The sequence below is a fragment of the Felis catus genome, chromosome B4 (genome assembly GCF_018350175.1).
Source record: "Felis catus isolate Fca126 chromosome B4, F.catus_Fca126_mat1.0, whole genome shotgun sequence".
In the NCBI taxonomy this organism is placed as follows: domain Eukaryota; kingdom Metazoa; phylum Chordata; class Mammalia; order Carnivora; family Felidae; genus Felis; species Felis catus.
This window is the reverse complement of record NC_058374.1, coordinates 11,688,278-11,706,728: the sequence shown is the minus strand read 5'-3', so window position 1 is coordinate 11,706,728 and position 18,451 is coordinate 11,688,278. Positions and strand designations below refer to the sequence as shown.

General features: G+C 40.9%; 1 protein-coding gene across 5 annotated transcripts in view; it reads right to left on the bottom strand.

The window, feature by feature from the left end:
• Positions 1-18,451, bottom strand: part of CDC123 (cell division cycle 123) — a 60,892-nt gene that overhangs the window by 24,395 nt on the left and 18,046 nt on the right. For 3 of the 5 annotated variants that reach the window (XM_003988105.6, XM_019833934.2, XM_006933242.5), the window contains 4 exons: positions 18,193-18,250; positions 17,918-17,950; positions 12,003-12,098; positions 9,439-9,545 (listed from right to left, as the gene is read on the bottom strand). In XM_003988105.6, coding sequence (XP_003988154.1) covers positions 9,439-9,545; positions 12,003-12,098; positions 17,918-17,950; positions 18,193-18,250 — 294 coding nt within the window. The remainder of the gene's footprint in view (positions 1-9,438; positions 9,546-12,002; positions 12,099-17,917; positions 17,951-18,192; positions 18,251-18,451) is intronic. The other 2 variants (XM_006933243.5, XM_019833936.3) reach the window with 1 other exon arrangement.

Genomic DNA, 18,451 nt, shown 5'->3' with positions numbered 1-18,451 from the left:
AAGGCAGGTTTAAAAGAGTAAAATGAGTAAGATAATTACAGTACTAACAACACTGGAATTTTTACAATCCTTCTGTGTAAATTAACAAACCTAAAACTTGTTCTACGAGTATCGATTCTTTTTATGTGTAAGTAATTCAAACACATCATTTACATTATCTTTGAGACTTCTGCTTTTAAATTCATACAGCTCTACTTCCTCTTGCCTGTCGTCTAGTTTGGGGGCCTGGTGTGCTGTTTCCTCAAGTATTTCCGTATTTTTGCCGAGAGCACCCATCTGGTGCAGCTCAGTTCTCTGAGGGTCCCCCTGAGGCCTGGGTTGCCGAAGTCTTTCCAGAGCACGTTGTGTTTGCATCTTCTAGGTGCCTCAAGGGTAAAATGATTCAAGGACTGACTTTTACCTTAATGTCTTAGTTTGGGAGAGCTCCAACCAGACAGGTGGTTTAAATTTGTACTCCAAGTTCCTTGTGAGGTACAGGCCTGAGGTCTCAACACTTTAAAATGCAAAACCCAAAGCGCAAGGAGTTTCAGTTCTGCCTCCTGGTCTCTGTGCCAGTGGATGAATTGTTTTCTAGTTCATCCTTTACTGGAGGTGCAATAGGGTCTCTTTTCCAGAACTTTACTTCATTTTGGCTTAATGCTCGGCCTCCAGTCCCAGTAAGGGATTAAAAGTTCTGTCCCTTATCAGTTCTGGTAACCGTCCCTAAAAGGCTTATCTACCTAAGCGGCTGATTCTCCATCCTCTTTCCATTTCTTGCATCTGGGATTGCCGTTTGTTTCTTGTGAATTCAGCTGTGCCTTACATTTTTGTGTCGTAGCTCATATCTTATCTAGCATTTTTAGATACTTGTAACAAAACATTTTTCAAGTTATCTTAGCCTGTTACTTAGGCAGAACCAGAAATTAATGATCAGTTTCTTAAAGTTCTTTCATAACTACAAATAAGAACATTTTGAATCGCATTTGAAGATCTGCCAATCTGACCAGCCTAGCTATATTAGATTAGCACTTAATAGCCATTTTCATATACACTTATGACCATGTTGGCTTTTAAAAATTTTTTTCCTGGGTGTGGGGAATAAGCTTAAGAATTCCCTGAGCCTGCAGCGATGGGTTAACAAGGCATAAAGAATTAGAAAGCCATAGGGTGTACATACCCAAGTTTGGGTAAACAAGATTAGGTAAAGGCAAAGGCCCCCAGTACGGGTAAAGCGGGACAAAGGCCCCCAGTATAGGACAAAAGTATAGGAATAGGGAATCTCAGGATGAAGACATCCATGATGAGGTAAACAAGATTAGGTATTCAGGGAGGAAGCACCCCCCCCCCCAACTTAGTACAATAGCAGAAAGCTGCTTTCACGGGAAGGAAGGACCAAATTAGGTAAACAGGTAAATAGGGCTATGGACCCCTGAGGGGCAAAGTTTCCCAGGGCGGAGCTAGTCAGCAAAAGAAAGGTGCCTTGCTGACCCTGAGGTAGCAATCTCCGTCTTTCTTGTCCCCTAGGCCAGTTTAAGTAAACAGAGGTGGGGCCTCAAGTCCGCTGTAAACAACCTTCTGCCCAGCACCAGGATTTTGTTTTGTATTGACCCAAACCCCCTTTCCCTCAGGCCCAGCCAGGAGTTAAAGTTCAGGATTTCCTTGTCTTTGTGCACGTCCATCGCTATGTTTGTAAGCCTTCTGATCCTAATAAAAATGGAGCAAGGACCCTTACTCGGGGCTCTTGTCTCCTCTGGGACATTAGCCTCTCTCACATTTTTAATCCTGCCCCCGCTTTCTTGCTGGATCAGAGAGAACTCTAGACCCAGAGTCTACGACACCTGGGTTAGTATTTTATTTTAACTTGGGTAATTTCTTTGATTGAAATTTTCAACAAGGTAACAAGAGAAAGTAGTACTGAACTCCCTGCTTTACAGTCTGGATAGAAAGGAGGCCCCTGTACTGAATTACAATTACAGTTCCTCTAGCTCACCATTAAAACTCTGAAATAAACACAAATGTTATTAAGGATGAACATTGCATTACCTACCATGGGAATTACAAAATAAAAAGAATTCTCAATATACAAAAATAAAGATTTTACTTTGGGAAAAAGCAACAAAACCTAAAGGCCTATTCTGATGAAAGCTACTATGAAATTATGCCAGTGTGTTTTTAATATATTTTGAAATTAGTTAACAAGAAGTTTTCAAAGAAATGTTCTAGAGTCGAATTTGTAAAAAAGAAAGAAGGGGCGCCTGGGTGGCTCAGTCAGTTAAGTGTCCAGCGTCCGACTTCAGCTCAGGTCATGATCTCACAGTCCATGAGTTCCAGCCCCGAGAAGGGCTCTGCGCTGACAGCTCAGAGCCTGGAGCCTGCTTCGGATTCTGTGCCTCCCTCTCTCTCTGCCCCTCCCCTGCTCATGCTCGGTCTCTGTCTCAAAAATAAATAAAAACATTAAAAAAAATTTTTTTAAAAGAAAGGAAATAAAAGGTAAGTCCTAGCCCCAAACTGCAGGGACTGTGCTTGGCCAGCACTGATGAGTGGCAGGCAGAGGGCCATCTTTTTTGTCTTTCACTTCTACTCAAGCTACTGCCCACATCATTCCCTCGACTTAAACAAGGTTGCATTTTCTATCGGCCAAGAGGTCTTAGTGTAACAGGCTTATTCATCAGGCCCTACACATCATGTCCTAAACATGTCTTAAGATTGACATACTTTTTTTCTGTTAACTTCCTAACTGTGCTCAGCAAGTTTTTATTATGCTATTCCAAATATTTCACACATCAAAAGAGAATATGATACGTTTAATGGTAAGGATGCAGGTGAGTGGAAGAGCGGGAGCACAATCAGGAAAATATGGATGTATTCTATCTAGTTTACAGAAGATGATGCAGAATGTGTCCCACGCCTCATTACAAGGAAAGGAGAGAGGAAGAGAAAGGCTACAATGTACCTGCACTCTGTTGAGCTGTGCTACGATTAAAAAATACACTGTACAAGAAAGAGCTAGAGGGAGATGAGAAAACAGAATACACCAGTGGAAAACATTTAAGTTGAAGATGAATCCTATTTGCTGGGGGTAAGGGGTGAGACTCTGGCATCGGAGGTACAGATTTACAAGATCACCTACTCACGTGGGATGGTCTCTAATTTGTGCCCTTCACATGGCAGGTTGGGGGAAGGAGAATCATGGTGTTGGTAAACTTTGAGAGTATCACCTGTATGAATTTACCGTGGGTAACTTAGTATAGCCTAAGTTCACTGACTGAGATCGCAATTTCAGCATTTTTATTAAGTAATGAGAAAACATCATCACTAAAGTTTTCTCAAGTGGCAGTAACCACAATCATTAATGCTTTAAAGTGGCATGCCATCCTAGATGTTTTCCTAGGGCACAATTCTCGTTGGTAAGCGTTTTAAAAAACTTGAAAGCTGACATTATACCTCAGAGGAAACAATTAAGTATAAGAAAAAGTATAAATCATGGGCAGAAAAAAAAAAAAAAGAGAGAAAAGAAAACTGTAAAGCCAGGGGACATGCAGTATCAAAGTTGTGGTGATGTAGACTTTACTGCTTGTGAGGAACCAAGTTAGGAGCACTGGGGCACAGACTCCATTTCAGATTTCACCCATGGTAGAAAAGGAAAGATAAAAATAAAACGATACTGAACAAAGGATCATTGGGTGTGTTCATTCAAATTTTCATAGAGGGGCGCCTGGGTGGCTCAGTGGGTTAAGCGGCCGACTTCGGCTCAGGTCATGAGCTCATGGTCCGTGAGTTCGAGCCCCACGTCGGGCTCTGTGCTGACAGCTCAGAGCCTGGAGCCTGTTTCAGATTCTGTGTCTCCCTCTCTCTGACCCTCCCCCGTTCATGCTCTGTCTCTCTCTGTCTCAAGAATAACTAAACGTAAAAAAAAAATTAAAAAAAAAATTAAAAAAAATTTTTTTCATAGAATTTTTCTTCAAAAAGATAAAATATGGGGTGCCTGGGTGGCGCAGTTGGTTAAGCGTCCGACTTCAGCCAGGTCACGATCTCGCGGTCCGTGAGTTCGAGCCCCGTGTCAGGCTCTGGGCTGACAGCTCAGAGCCTGGAGCCTGTTTCAGATTCTGTGTCTCCCTCTCTCTCTGCCCCTCCCCTGTTCATGCTCTGTCTCTCTCTGTCCCAAAAAATAAATAAACGTTGAAAAAAAATTTTTTTTAAATAAAAAAAATAAAAAAAGATAAAATGTGCTATCTAAAATTAATATAATCTGGGGCGCCTGGGTGGCGCAGTCGGTTAAGCGTCCAACTTCAGCCAGGTCACGATCTCGCGGTCTGTGAGTCCGAGCCCTGCGTCAGGCTCTGGGCTGATGGCTCAGAGCCTGGAGCCTGTTTCCGATTCTGTGTCTCCCTCCCTCTCTGCCCCTCGCCCGTTCATGCTCTGTCTCTCTCTGTCCCAAAAAAATAAATAAATAAACGTTGAAAAAAAAAATTAATACAATCTATAGCAGAAAAGTGTCAACTAATTAAATGGGTCTTAAAAGTCACAAGGCATAGGGGCGCCTGTGTGGCTTAGTCGACTGAGCGTCCGACTTCGGCTCAGGTCACAACTTCACAGCTTGCTGAGTTCGAGCCCAGCATCAGGCTCTGTGCTGACAGCTTAGAGCGTGGAGCCTGCTTCGGATTCTGTGTCTCCCTCTCTCTCTCTGCCCCTTCCCTGCTCAAGCTCTGTGTCTCTCTCCTTCAAAACATAAACATTAAAAAAAAAAAAATTTTTTTTTTAATCATAAAGGTCTAACACACACAAAATTTTACTCCTGAGACTATTTGCTGAATTTTATGTTTAATAACCAGTTTTGTAATAATCTTAAGAATGCATACAAACTGGGGAGCCTGGGTGGCCCAGTTGGCTGAGCGTCCGACTTCGACTCAGGTCATCATCTCACAGTTCGTGGGTTCGAGCCCCACGTCAGGCTCTGTGCTGACAGCTCAGAGCCTGGAGCCTGCTTCGGACTCTGTCTCCCTCTCTCTCTGTCCCTCCCCTACTTGTGCTCTCTCTCTCTCTCTCAAAAATAAACATTAAAAAAAAAAAAAATGCATACAAATTATGTCGAGCATAGCAGTTAAATTACTAAGCCAAGTGAAATTTCCTGACCTCTAGTCAAACCTATCTCGTAAGTGACAAGTCCCTCAGACAAACACTTAATGGATTAATTTTTTTATTTGCTCAGCCCTTTCTTCTAAATGCCAATATGAATAGCGAATATTATTTTCTTGCCTTGGCCTACTGAAGTGCCACTTAATCAAGAAAATAATTACTGAAAGCAGCCATGATATTCGACAAGTCTAACCACATAAAATGTTTACATCTGGGCCAATAACTTGCTCAGTGAGCACAGTGCAGACACACTGCGTTCAATGTGTCATACTTCAACTTCCACTTTTTAAAGCTTCCTGTGTACCATAACCAGTTGAGGAACGGGAAAAAGAGGAGTATTTAATATTCTGTCTTGGATTACAGCTGTGGCCGACAGTGCTGGTCTCCCGCTAGCTCTTTCCAACCTCCGTCCTTGCTAACACATCAGGAAGCACTCACGTTCTCGTTACCCTCCCGAATGCCAGGGATGCACATGCCGGTTAATCTCAGCGGTCCTCAAGGTGTGGACCTGCCCAAGCATCATCAGGATAACCTGGGAATATTTTAGAAATTGTATTATTCTTGCACCCGGCTCCCAGCCTACTGAACCGAAACTCGGGGAGGGGACCAGAAACCCAAACTCTGTTTCACCAAACCCATCAGGTGATTCTGACGCGTGCTCACGTGTGACAGCCCCGGTCCAAACCAGTCACGGCATTTCTGTTCCCTGACCATCGCTGGATTAGGCTGGTCACACTGTGCGACCAATGAGTCTGACAGGAAGTCTCCTGGAGAGCTTCCAGAATGCTCTACTTGCTCACACACGGAGAAGAGTGAGAGGAAACACACCACCCCTTCTATTTCTGGTGCAGATACTGTCAGGTCTTCATGTGATGTTCAGAACCGCAGCAGCAATCACGTAACCATCGGGTGATAATCCCAGATACCAAGCCAGCGAGCCAAGGATGAGAGTGCGTAAACACTGAAAGAGCCGGGGTCCCTGGAGACCTCGAGGACCTGCTCAACCAACCCCAGCAACACCCAAGCTCCAGAGTCCTTGTTAAATAATATACTTTTTAAAAGTCTGCATGTGTCAAGTGCTTTGAGTTGGCCCTCTGTTAACTGTAATGTCTTTGTTTCTTTTTTTGAGGCAAGCCCCAAAATAGTATAAACAACATAATGTCACTTTCATCATCTTATATAATCTTATACATATCACAGATTATATAATACCCCATAAAGCCTTATTATGGTCTATGCTTATATTTATTATTATTTATAATATTCCTTATTATTTAGTAATTAAATTCTTATAAAATAAAGTTCTTTACAATATTTTACTATATTTTAATTTGAAGCATTGCTAGGGGGAGGCATTTATAACCTTACTATAACCTAACCTTACTATAAAATACTGTAAACATTTAGCATGACGTTGACTGAGATCATATTCTGGTTTGGGCTCTAGTAACTAACTTGTGCAAACAAATTACTAAACAGATTTAGGCCAATTTTCTAGCCAACAGAAGGAAAGAGATTAAACCATTAATACAATCCTGTCTACTTTAAAAAATTAGACTCCTAGTTTAATCTTTAAGGGGTCCTGAAAGGTCTAATATGACACAAGTTCATTTTTCGGTGGAGATCCTGTCAATAAAGATTTCTGCGCAGTGACAAGACTTACTGGCATGCAGCTTACTACCGACAAACGTTTCCAGAAATGGGTGATGACTCAGAGCCACCCAGATGAAAGGCTGCAGGCTCCGTGCTTGGGGTTTGCTCCTGCCGACTCTCAATTATTTAGACTAAGAGAAGGCTGGTATTCTTCGGGTAAACGCTCTTAATCCGGGGCCTCAAATTCACTTGCTGACTTTACTTCCCCCCCATGCAAAAATCAAAGAGTACAGAATACAAAACAACTGACGGGTATTTCCATCTTTTACTGGAGTCCCGGTTACATTCATGCACAAGGAGAGAGAGAGGTGAGCTGGGAAGAAGCAGCAGTTCACCAAACTCCAAAGGTGATGTGAAACACCACTAGCCACAGAGAATTAAAAGTGACTTACAGTTATTTTTGGAAAGGAAAAGATGTCCTCATACTCTCAATGCAACTAGTATTAAAGGTACATGAAAGCCTGTATCTGAAGAACTAACAGGTACAGAGCATTTTTTTAATGTAATGTATTTTAAGGCCTCTTTAAAGCATTAGATATCAAAAAGCTTTATAATAGGGGTGCCTGGGTGGCTCAGCTGGTTAAGCATCCGACTTAATTTTTTTTAAGTTTTTATTTTATGTTTTGAGAGACAGAGCATGAGCAGGGAGGGGCAGACAGCAAGGAAGGGGTAGAGAGAGAGGGAGGGGCAGAAAGAGAGGGAGACCTAGAATCTTAAGCAGGCTGCAGGCTCTGAGCTGTCAGCACAGAGCCTGATGCGGGGATCGAACCCACAAACGTGGGATCATGACCTGAGCTGAAGTCGGATGCTTAACGGACTGAGACACTCAGGTACCCTGCGTCTGACTCTTGATCTCAGCTCAGGTCTTGATCTCAGGGTCATGACTGCAAGCCCTGCATTAGGCTCCACGCTGGGCATGAAACCTACTTAAAAAAAAAAAAAAGGCTTTATAATGGACAAAGTAGATAGCCATCACTTCCTCTAACCAGAGGGTCTCTCCTGGAATGGAAATGCCTCTGCATTATTACTAAAACAAGGGCCACCAAACACCTAGTAATATCTGTGCCAACATGATCATAAAAGGTGGACAATGAAATATCAAAACAATACGAAGCTTTCTTCTGTAGATGAACCAAAAATATCAATACAGGTAAAAACCCTTTGTAATAACATTACAACATGACCACACTCATTTATTATTACTGAATTTCATTTCTTTGATTACTGTAATACTAAAGTCAATGCCTGAGGTACCGAACTCAGATATAAAAGGGTAGATACACAACCGACGTGCAGTGAATTTATTGTTTGGTGCCAGGCTCCTCAAAAAAAGATCTGAGGCTGAAATGGGGTGAATGGGCAGGGTGAACTACATGAACAGATGGGCAAGAAGTGGCAAGTGCGCACCCCGTGTTTGCACCCCTGCTCACCTGCTTAGTTGCTGGATTTTGTGAGACACTTCACTTGAGAGGTCAGTTTAAGTATTAGTTTAAGTGAATTGATGGTTTAAGATGGGAGGGATGGAAGGGGCGCCTGGGCGGCTCAGTCAGTGAAGCGACTGACTTTGGCTCAGGTCATGATCTCACAGCTCATGGGTTCGTGCCCCACATCGGGCTCTGTGCTGACAGCTCAGAGCCTGGAGCTTGCTTCAGACTCTGTCTCCTCTCTCTGCCGCTCCCCTGCTTGTGAGCAGTCTGTGTGTGTGTGTGTGTGTGTGTGTGTGTGTGTGTGTGTGTGTGTGTGTGTCTGTCTGTCTGTCTCTCTCTCTCTCTCTCTCCCCCCCACCCCAATATAAATAAACATTAAAAAAAAAAAAAAAAAGAAAAAAGAAAAAAAAAGATGGGTAGGATGGGAAATCTAGAAGAATACCTGCTATTTGGTGACAGAACAAGAGTATAAAGAGCTCACCGACAGGTCAACAGTGCAGGTGCATTACCTGCCTATGATAAAGACAGCACAGGGTCAAGTTCTTTAGTTACAGAATTAACTGGCAAAGAAAGGAAAACAGCAATTCCACTTCCAGAAATTTATTCTAAAAAAAAAAAAATTAGGAACATGCACAAAAATTTAGCACAGGGATATTCATGGCAGGACTGTATAAAAATAGAGGGCTGATCAAACAAATTATGCCATAGCTATCCAGTGGAATACCATTAAGGTAATTTTAAACCATGATATACACAAGTATTTAATGACACATAAAGATGTTAATTATACACTGCAGTCTACTAAGCAGTGTGAACTACATGATCCCATTTCTGTCTTTAAAAAAAAATCAGAATATGGTTAGGGACAGGCATATCTTTATTAGACGTATGCAAAGAAAGAATTCTGGAAGTATATAAAACCAACTGTGGTGAGATCATGGGTGCTTACTTTCCTTTGTTTAGCTCGAATCCCTAATTTTGTTTTTCTATGATGAGCATATATTGATTTTTCAATAAAAAAATTATCAAAATACTTAATAAGCAGATATAAAGAAAGCCCTTGATATTTAGGAATATTCACTGTGGAGCATTTACTATCAAAGGAAAAGGAAGGTTTGCTTTAATAGGTCTGTTCTATGGAACTGCTTTTTTTAACAGTACTAGAAGTAATGGCATTTCGCCTTCAGAAAACTTCTCACAAGTACTGAACCTACTGACATGGGAGATCAAGAGACATACTTACGGCTGAGTGAAGTCACGAGTGATGAAATCAGAGCTCTTGAACAACAGAAAGATGTCGCTGAGGGTTTTACATTTCAGAGAACTGTTCATTGCTATCCAGTACGCATCCTAAATGACAAAGCACATGCTACTTAGGGTACATTCCAAGTTAGTTGTTATGAATGAAGCTCAGGCCTATACACAGAATCAACAATGCACATTACGTTTAAAGAAAAAGTTGAGGTAAGACATTTTAGCTGTACTGTCCAATTTCAAATTATACTTCTAAACAGTGAAGAGCGGGGCCACTGCATGGGGGACGCTGGGTTACAAACACACAGGTCCTCACCATCCCGCTCAGGCGCAAGCACTTCCCTGTGTTTTTCTCACCGATGATGAAAAGAGGGGTGAAGAAATATTAGAAATCTGACACTTCAGCTCAACGATCAAGGTGTAAAGAGTCTGACCAGCTACTCTCTAAGAAAAAGGAGATCCTTTCTCTCTTCCTGTTTCTGGGCAGTGACAGCTGGGACACCTGAACTGTGAGGACTGGAGTTTAGACCCATGTCTATCAATCTGCACCATCACAGCTTTACACGGTGAATGTCTCACACACATGAACCAAAAAAAGGTAACAAGAGCAGGCATGTGAGGCACAAAGCTTAGCAGAACATGCCTAAAAAGGACAGAATAATTAAGTCACTTACACAGCATACTTCTCCCATAGATCAGACACAGGACAGTAATGTGATTTTAAGAAAATTAATGTTTGCAAAAAACTATCCAAAAATTATCCACACTATGTGAAAGAAAGCAGTGGCACATGGTAGGCACAGAGAAAATAAAATATAAATGAACAAATGAATAACTCAAAACCAAAATAATATACCCATCTTAAGTGGAAAGCCTCAGCCCAGTTCAGCAGTAAGGAATGATTCAAATTACTGTTCATATACAAACTACAAATGAGTCTCAATGACTTCGTTATAATAGCTTCTTTATAATTTCCCCCAATGAAAAAGATGATGAGCTTCTAGTTGAAAATGGTACACTGACCATAGATTTCCCTCCACTGAAACAACGGTTTATGCGTAGAAAACCATGAACTCCAGGAAAAACAAAAGGTTGAGTAAGAAAACTGCGTCATCCTGGGGTGCCTGGGTGGCTCAGTTGGGCTAAGCATCTGACTCTTGATTTCAGCTCAGGTCGTGATGTCCCAAGGTTTGTGAAATCGAGCCCCACATCAGGCTCTGTGCTGACAATGAAGAGCCTGCTTGGGATTCTCTCCCCATTTCTCCCTCTGCCCCTCCATGCATGCATACGCATGAGCTCTCTCTCAAAATAAATAATCGTTAAAAAAAAAAAAAAAGAAAACTACGTCATCTTGTGAAGCATGTATCAGATGTGCATACAGTGTCTGTGTTACCCTAACAGGAGAAACAGGGAGTCCTGACCTAATGAAAACATGCTATTACTCGAAGAAGGAGAATGGAATATAAAACAATGGGAAAGAGGAATGAGCATAATCTTCTCATTCCCAAATGGGCAACAATAATGAGTATTATAGCTACAGCTAAAGAATAAAGTAGAGGAAAATAACAAAAAACGCACTGAAATATGTGAAAGCAGTTGCCTCTGAAGAGGAAGAAATGGTGAAGAAAAAGAAATGTTAGGATCTGCTTATTTGGGAAGCAAGCGTATAGATCTTTTAAAAATTTAAATTGTATAAAAAATTTTAATTCTATACATGTGTAACTAATTTTAGTAAGTAAAAATACAGGCTAGATGAGGTAGAATTTATCTTTCACTTTAGAATAAGCAAAGATAGGCACATGGGATGATTTTTGAAAATGTAAATAAGTCTTTGATTCCTTAAAGGAGCTTTGCTGACATAGTTGTTTTCTATTGGATTAGAAAAAAGAACAAATTTTTCCACAAAACTTAATATAAAAAAAAAATCTTGTCAATGCACTATTATAATAAAACACAATTTAAGAAAATGTCTGTTGATTTCCCAAATGTCTCTATTTTTTAGGTGTTTTGACAGTTTAATTTTTTTTTGTTTATTTTGAAGGAGAGAGAGACAAGGGGAGGGACAGAGAGAGAGGGAGACACAGAATCCCAAGCAGGCTCCAGGCTGTGAGCTGTCAGCACAGAGCCCAACATGGGATTCAAACCCACGAACCGTGAAATCATGACCTGAGCCCAAGTCAGACGCCCAACCGACTGAGTCACCCAGGTGCCCTGGTCTTGTGTTTTAATTTTCAGTACTTTTCAAAAGAGAAAATTTCCTGTTACACTGTGAACAGCTGAAGTTTTGAAAAGGGGCAGAGAATGGATTTCCTCAGATTTCTAGCATGATCAGCAACATGAGAGATTGCAACTGTCTTCTGGCAAAATATATAGTATTTTACAAACCCAGGGAAGTGCTAAATCAGGAAAATAGGAGGAGGAAAATAAAAATAAATTCCACAGTATTTTCCCTAGAATTAGGAATAAAATTGTATCTGTGGGGGATATAAAAAGAAAGAAATAGCAAAACAAAGAATATTTCAAACAGTGAGAGATTTACTGATGTGTTCCTACCCTTGGGGCACTCCAGTTAAGCTTAGGAAATACACTGCCCCCCAGGGAATTGATAGCTTCTTGGACCTTAGTGGTGAACTCGGGAAATTCTGGTGCCTATAGAGAAAGAAGAAAGCATTTGGGCACGTCAATAACGTCACAATAAATATAGAAAACAAGATCAAAATCTCAAACAATTAAGCGTGTTAAAAGTTGGAATACAAAGTACTATCAGAATTTCTGAACTGAGCCAAATAAAATCAATGATCAAATATTTACCAGAAAGGGGGGAAAAAATAATAACAAGCTCCCAAATGGCGCTTTCTAAAACCATCGAAGCCCACATAGCTAAAAAGACAGACATCATGAGGCATCTGGGGATGTGAGGAAGGACTGAATGGTTCTCTTCACATCTACAGAACCCACAGTTATGAAGTGAAAAGAAACAGATGAAATGTCACCTGTACACATATTCCAATGTTCAGAAATTAACACCTCCCATTTAAAGGGCCAGAAGCCTTTCCATCTAGAAGAAAAGATTCTTGGACATATCCTCAAAAGGCTTCATAAGAATGAGAAATAAATGATGTGCTTAGCCATATTTAAACACCGCTATTTCCAGACAAGTTTTAATATAAACACACTCAAAAATAGGACCTTGGTTAAGTTAAAATGTTCTTTCCTTTTTGGCTGACTTCAAAATGTGTATTTTATATAAGCAAGTAATCAAAATGTCCAAATGTGTGAAGGAATGCTCTGCCGTGAGCCTTATGTCACTAGCTAGGGAGGAGTTGGACACGAGTAGAGAAAAGGGGAGTAACAGACGTGGAAGTGGAACCTGCAGGGGACAGAATACGAAAATATGAACAGATTCGCTATGGGCACGTTATCCATTTATATTTGCCGCCCCCTACTGGGCAACTGCAAATTCTGAAAAAGTCCAGTAATGACCAGTTCTTCCAGAGGGGGGAAAAGTTAGAATGGGTCTAGAATTAGCTCAACTGCACACTGCAAAAAGAACCAAATGGCTTCTGTTGACCCCCATCGTCTAATCCAGTTGCGACAGGGAGCACACTGTGTCAAGAGTTTGGAAAACACACCAAAAAAATGTCATTTAAAAAAAATGGTGGCCTATTCCCCAAACTAGAAACCAGCGTTAAGCAACAAGCTAGTGAGTAAAGAAGGGAGAGCAGGCTGGACTCCCTTCCCTATGCTACAGAGGTCTGTGACTTCTAGACCAGCTGGCAGCATCTTTCGTATGTGCCACCGCATCCATTTTTTTGGACACCTTCAGTTTAGACACAGGAAATTAAACTGCAGCCCTTCAGAGAGGCTTTCAAAATGAGTAACAGCCTTGAGTCCTTTATTTTCCATTGGCCTCTCCCCAATGAGAAGCGATCAGGATCTCTATTAAGCCAGTAATTTCCTTATAATCCCCTGAAGTTGCTAATATGGCTCGCCAGGGTTCTATCCATAAAAACACTTCTCAAAAATCTGCTGTAGCAATATTTTCGATGAATGGCAGTTACACAAATTTTATAACATGAAGGGATTCAATCTTCAAAGACAAGACAATTTAATTTTCCTAACCCGTAACAGTTCAGATTGCTTTGTATTTACGTATTATATTTTAAGAGGTGACAGAGTTCCTCAAATCCTCAAATTATTCCACTTTAGGAAATCCTGCTATCAGGATCCAAAAACAAATTTAAATTATGAAAAGTTTCCATACTGTGGAGACAAATGCGTGCTTCGTGGAAGACCGTATTGTGCACCCACAGCGCAACCCCTGGATTATCTGACTGTAGCCAGGTCGACAAGTGGCTTTAGGACTTGGTGAACTGCAGGTAAACGATGACAATGAAAAGTACTTCTTTTGGACACACAAATTCCATCCTGGCTGAGAGAAATCCAGCAGTCTTCCTCCCACCCTTGAAGGAGGCAAAACCAATCATGCCTCATTTACATATTCATTTCAGTATTTCTGATCTACAAAGGTGTCTCTTCTTTGGTTTCCCTTTGGAACCAGTTAAAATATCTGCCTAGCTCCCTCAAGAGTTAAATAAAACCTTCACCATGTGTCAAAGAGTTTTATTTCAATATGGGAGCCATGATTCTACCTTTTTCTGAAAATTATCTTTCAACAGATCATTTTAAGCTCGTCGCTCAGTGAGTCGATTTTAAATATGCAAAACACCTCAGTTTTCTGGGTAAAGGTTCCTGTTGTGAGGTAAAATCTACTCTTTTTTATCGTATCTGTGGACTTTCTGTGATCCAAACTCTCCTGTCTTTCCAACTACACCTACCATACCCATTAAGAAAGGATATTTCTTCTTACATTTTTTTTTAAATCATGAAATGTTTAAAATATACAAAAAAATATATATTCATGTTCCTGGACCCATATATTCAACAATTTGGTATACTTAACCCAGATGTTTAAATCTCTTAAGGGAACCAAGTGACAATACAAATGAAGTTCCTTACCTCCTCACTCTCTTCCCTAATCCTAACCCTTCCCCCTCCCCAAAGGCAACCAGCATTACAGACTCAGGCATATTCTTCCAGAGTCATGATTTTATAATTAATGATACATGTGACTGACCACGAATTATAGCATTTAAAAAATTTAACATAACTGCTGTCATTGATATGTATACCTTCAGCAAACAGCTCTCACTTTTGAGATTTACCCACCTGGACTGTGTTTTAATTTTTAGTTCCATGTCTTTGTATCTAGATTAATGGACCATTACCATTCGCCAATACCATGTATTACCTGCCCGTGGACCTTGGCTCACATTCCTCCGCTAAGAGTGTGCTACTATGAATGCTCCCCTGCCCAACAACATCTAGTTCCAGCCAGTGAAACCCAATCACTTTAGTGACTTTTTATTTTGAAATAATTTCAGTCCTTCAGAAGGCTTAAAAGAAGAATAATCAGAATTTCCAGATACTCTTCACCCAAGCATTTACCATGTTTGTTTTATCCTTCCCTGCCCCAAATCTCTCTCTTATAGATCTATGCAGATATATGCATTTATTTATACATATGCACACATAAAACAAACCTTTTTTCTTACATTCTTAAAGTAAGTAGAAGTCCCAATGCCTTTTAACCCCTAAATACTTCAGTATGGTTCCTAAAAAGCAGTAACATTCTTTTTTTTTTTTTTTTTTTTTTTTTTTTTTTTTGGGACAGAGAGAGACAGAGCATGAATGGGGGAGGGGCAGAGAGAGAGGGAGACACAGAATTGGAAACAGGCTCCAGGCTCTGAGCCATCAGCCCAGAGCCTGATGCGGGGCTTGAACTCACGGACCGCGAGATCGTGACCTGGCTGAAGTCGGACGCTTAACCGACTGCGCCACCCAGGTGCCCCCAGTAACATTCTTTTATATAACCTACAAAATTATCAAAACGAGGGAGCCAACAATGACAGAATACCCTCATCTCATCTGCAGATCTTATTCACAATGTGCCCATTTCCCCAATAATGTCTTTTATAGCAAAAGAAAAAATTTTTCTGACCGAGGATCAGGTTGCCATTGACTACACTTAGCTGTTTTCTCTCTTCAATATCCTTTAATCCTTCTTCCTGTTCTTATCTTTCATGACCTTGACGTTTTTGAAGAGTACAAAGCAGTTATTCTGTATAATTTCCAAAGAGTTGAGTATGCTGGATGCTTCCTCATGATTAGATTTAGGTTATGGATTTTTGGCAGGTGATGTGTCCTTAGTGTATTGTATCAGGAGGCACACAATGTCGGTTTGTCCCATCACTGACAAGGTTAACTTTGATCACTTGGCTGCCACGTCTTTCCTCTGTAAAGTTACCATTTTCCTCTTTATAATTAGTAAGTAATTTTGGTGGAAATACTTTGAGAATATTTAAATATCCTCTTTCTCACCAAATATTCACCCAATGGCTTTAACATCTACCCCATCAATTACTATGATCATTGCCAAATGGTGATTTCCAAGTCTGTAATCCCTACATTTGTGATTTGGTGCCTTTTCTACTCTAAAGGGTTTTCCTCTCTGCTCCGTTTAGTTAATATAACCATTTGTTTGTCAGTATGGGATCACAGACTCTCATTTTGACCAATGGTGACACTTCACTAACGTCCCTGTTTTGAGACTCCGCTATCTGGCTGGGGGTTGGCCTATTCAAGCTGGCCTCTGGGTCCTTCTAGTCATGTCTGCCTCCTGCTTACTTTCTGACACAAGCTGTCACAGGTTCATCTTCACTTTCTGACCCCTGGTCTTGACTTTCTCCAAGGAGCTTCAATTTCTTTCAGTGGAGAATGGTATCTAGAAACCACGATCAAAACACTTGGTGTGCTCACTGCTGCCATGATGTCACTACATGACAGCTCCCAGGCCCTGGAGAACAGAGTCTGGTAGATATACACACATGTAAGTTATTAATTTCCCAATCTACGCATCTATTAGATAACAGGAGTTAGAACTGATAATCCTTAACCTTTTTAGGGTCCAGGTCAAATATCATTTCTCCCTTGACACATTCTAACTGTTGTCTGTTCTGACAGCACTTTGCCATCTACCACCAAAGTGAGGCATCTTTCCCTGCTGGCTTATGAACTCCCTAATGGAAAAGAAACAACCCAAATTCACCTTTGCTCGGAACTGACTACAGTGCCCTAAATATGGTAGATAACTACCATGTATGTTTAACTGAACAGGACTGTCATGAACAGAGAGTGATTGACCTGCATGACATCCAGAGTAAAAGGAAAACATAGAAACTTTCCCTTTCTGCATATAATGGCATGCTTTTATACCTAAGGAAATACACTGGTTTAAGCACCTCCAGTTACTTTGCTTGTACTATGTTTACCAGGTCTCTTCTGTTGAAATAAACAAAAGTATCTTCTTATTTAGAATTGTATCAGAATATAACCTCCCTTAAAACTAGTTTCCTTTGTTGTGCCTTTACGTCTATTGGCAGAGAATTTGATAAAAATTTCTCGTCTCACGGTATAAGAAGTTTCATTTACCTACTTCATTTTTAGAAATACGTGTTTTACTTCACTCATTCCTTTAAAAATATTTTTATTGGGGCACCTGGGTGGCGCAGTCGGTTAAGCGTCCGACTTCAGCCAGGTCACGATCTCGCGGTCCGGGAGTTCGAGCCCCGCGTCGGGCTCTGGGCTGATGGCTCGGAGCCTGGAGCCTGTTTCCGATTCTGTGTCTCCCTCTCTCTCTGCCCCTCCCCTGTTCATGCTCTGTCTCTCTCTGTCCCAAAAAAATAAATAAACGTTGAAAAAAAAAAAATTTTTATTAAATAGGGGCGCCTGGGTGGCGCAGTCGGTTAAGCGTCCGACTTCAGCCAGGTCACGATCTCGCGGTCCGGGAGTTCGAGCCCCGCGTCAGGCTCTGGGCTGATGGCTCAGAGCCTGGAGCCTGTTTCCGATTCTGTGTCTCCCTCTCTCTCTGCCCCTCCCCCGTTCATGCTCTGTCTCTCTCTGTCCCAAAAATAAATAAACGTTGAAAAAAAAAATTAAAAAATATATATATTTCAAGTTGACTTAGACAACAGCATTCTTATCCTCAAAGACTCCATAATACTCAATCCACTTCCACATTTTGATACAAGATACTGGTTAAAGCCACACATTACTCTCACCTGAAAGAAACTGTAATTTTTATGCCATTTAAATATAGTTGAATAAGTGAACAGAGATTTCACTTTAGGTTCCACAGATCTGGGAAACGTCAAAGTTTAATGTTAGGCTTGATTACTTCTTTCAGAGCTTAACAGAAACAAGTCATAGCACCAACTATGCACCTTAATAAATAAAAGCCAACGAGAAAAATAAGTAAATGGGAATCCATCGAGATCTGCATTGAAATCCCGAAATACCCCAGGTGACAGTGTGAGGTTGAGCCCCGGCTGGCACAGCTCTGCTCTTACCGTTAGCGTGGCCGTGTTCTCGTCGTCCGACCACTGCACGGAGAGGACAGAAACAAAGTATTAAATGTGGATAGTGCACTGGGCTTCCCCAAAGCAATGCTCTATCTAAAACTGATACATAAATAAGAGACATCTTTTCCTGAAAACAAAGTACATGTCAAAGTGAGATTTTCATGTAATTTCTCACTTTACCAAACATAGGCTAAGATGTAAATATGAGAACCATTTCAGGGCTCACTGAAATGATAGAATGGGCTGTTTTATTCTGAACCAACCTGTATTTCTTCTGCTTCATCATCACTGTCTGGCTGAGAACATGTTGGTGGATCTTCCCTAGAAGAACATAAAACAAAAATTAAGCAAGAAAAAGGCTTCAGTACCATGTATGTAGTCCTAAGTTCAGTCATACTCAATATATATATTTGAAAAGGGAGAGGGTATGGCTTGCTCAGTTGGTTGAGCATCTCTCAATTTTGGCTCAGGTCACGATCCCAGGGTCATGACTCCACATTGGGGTCCATGCCAAGTGTGGAA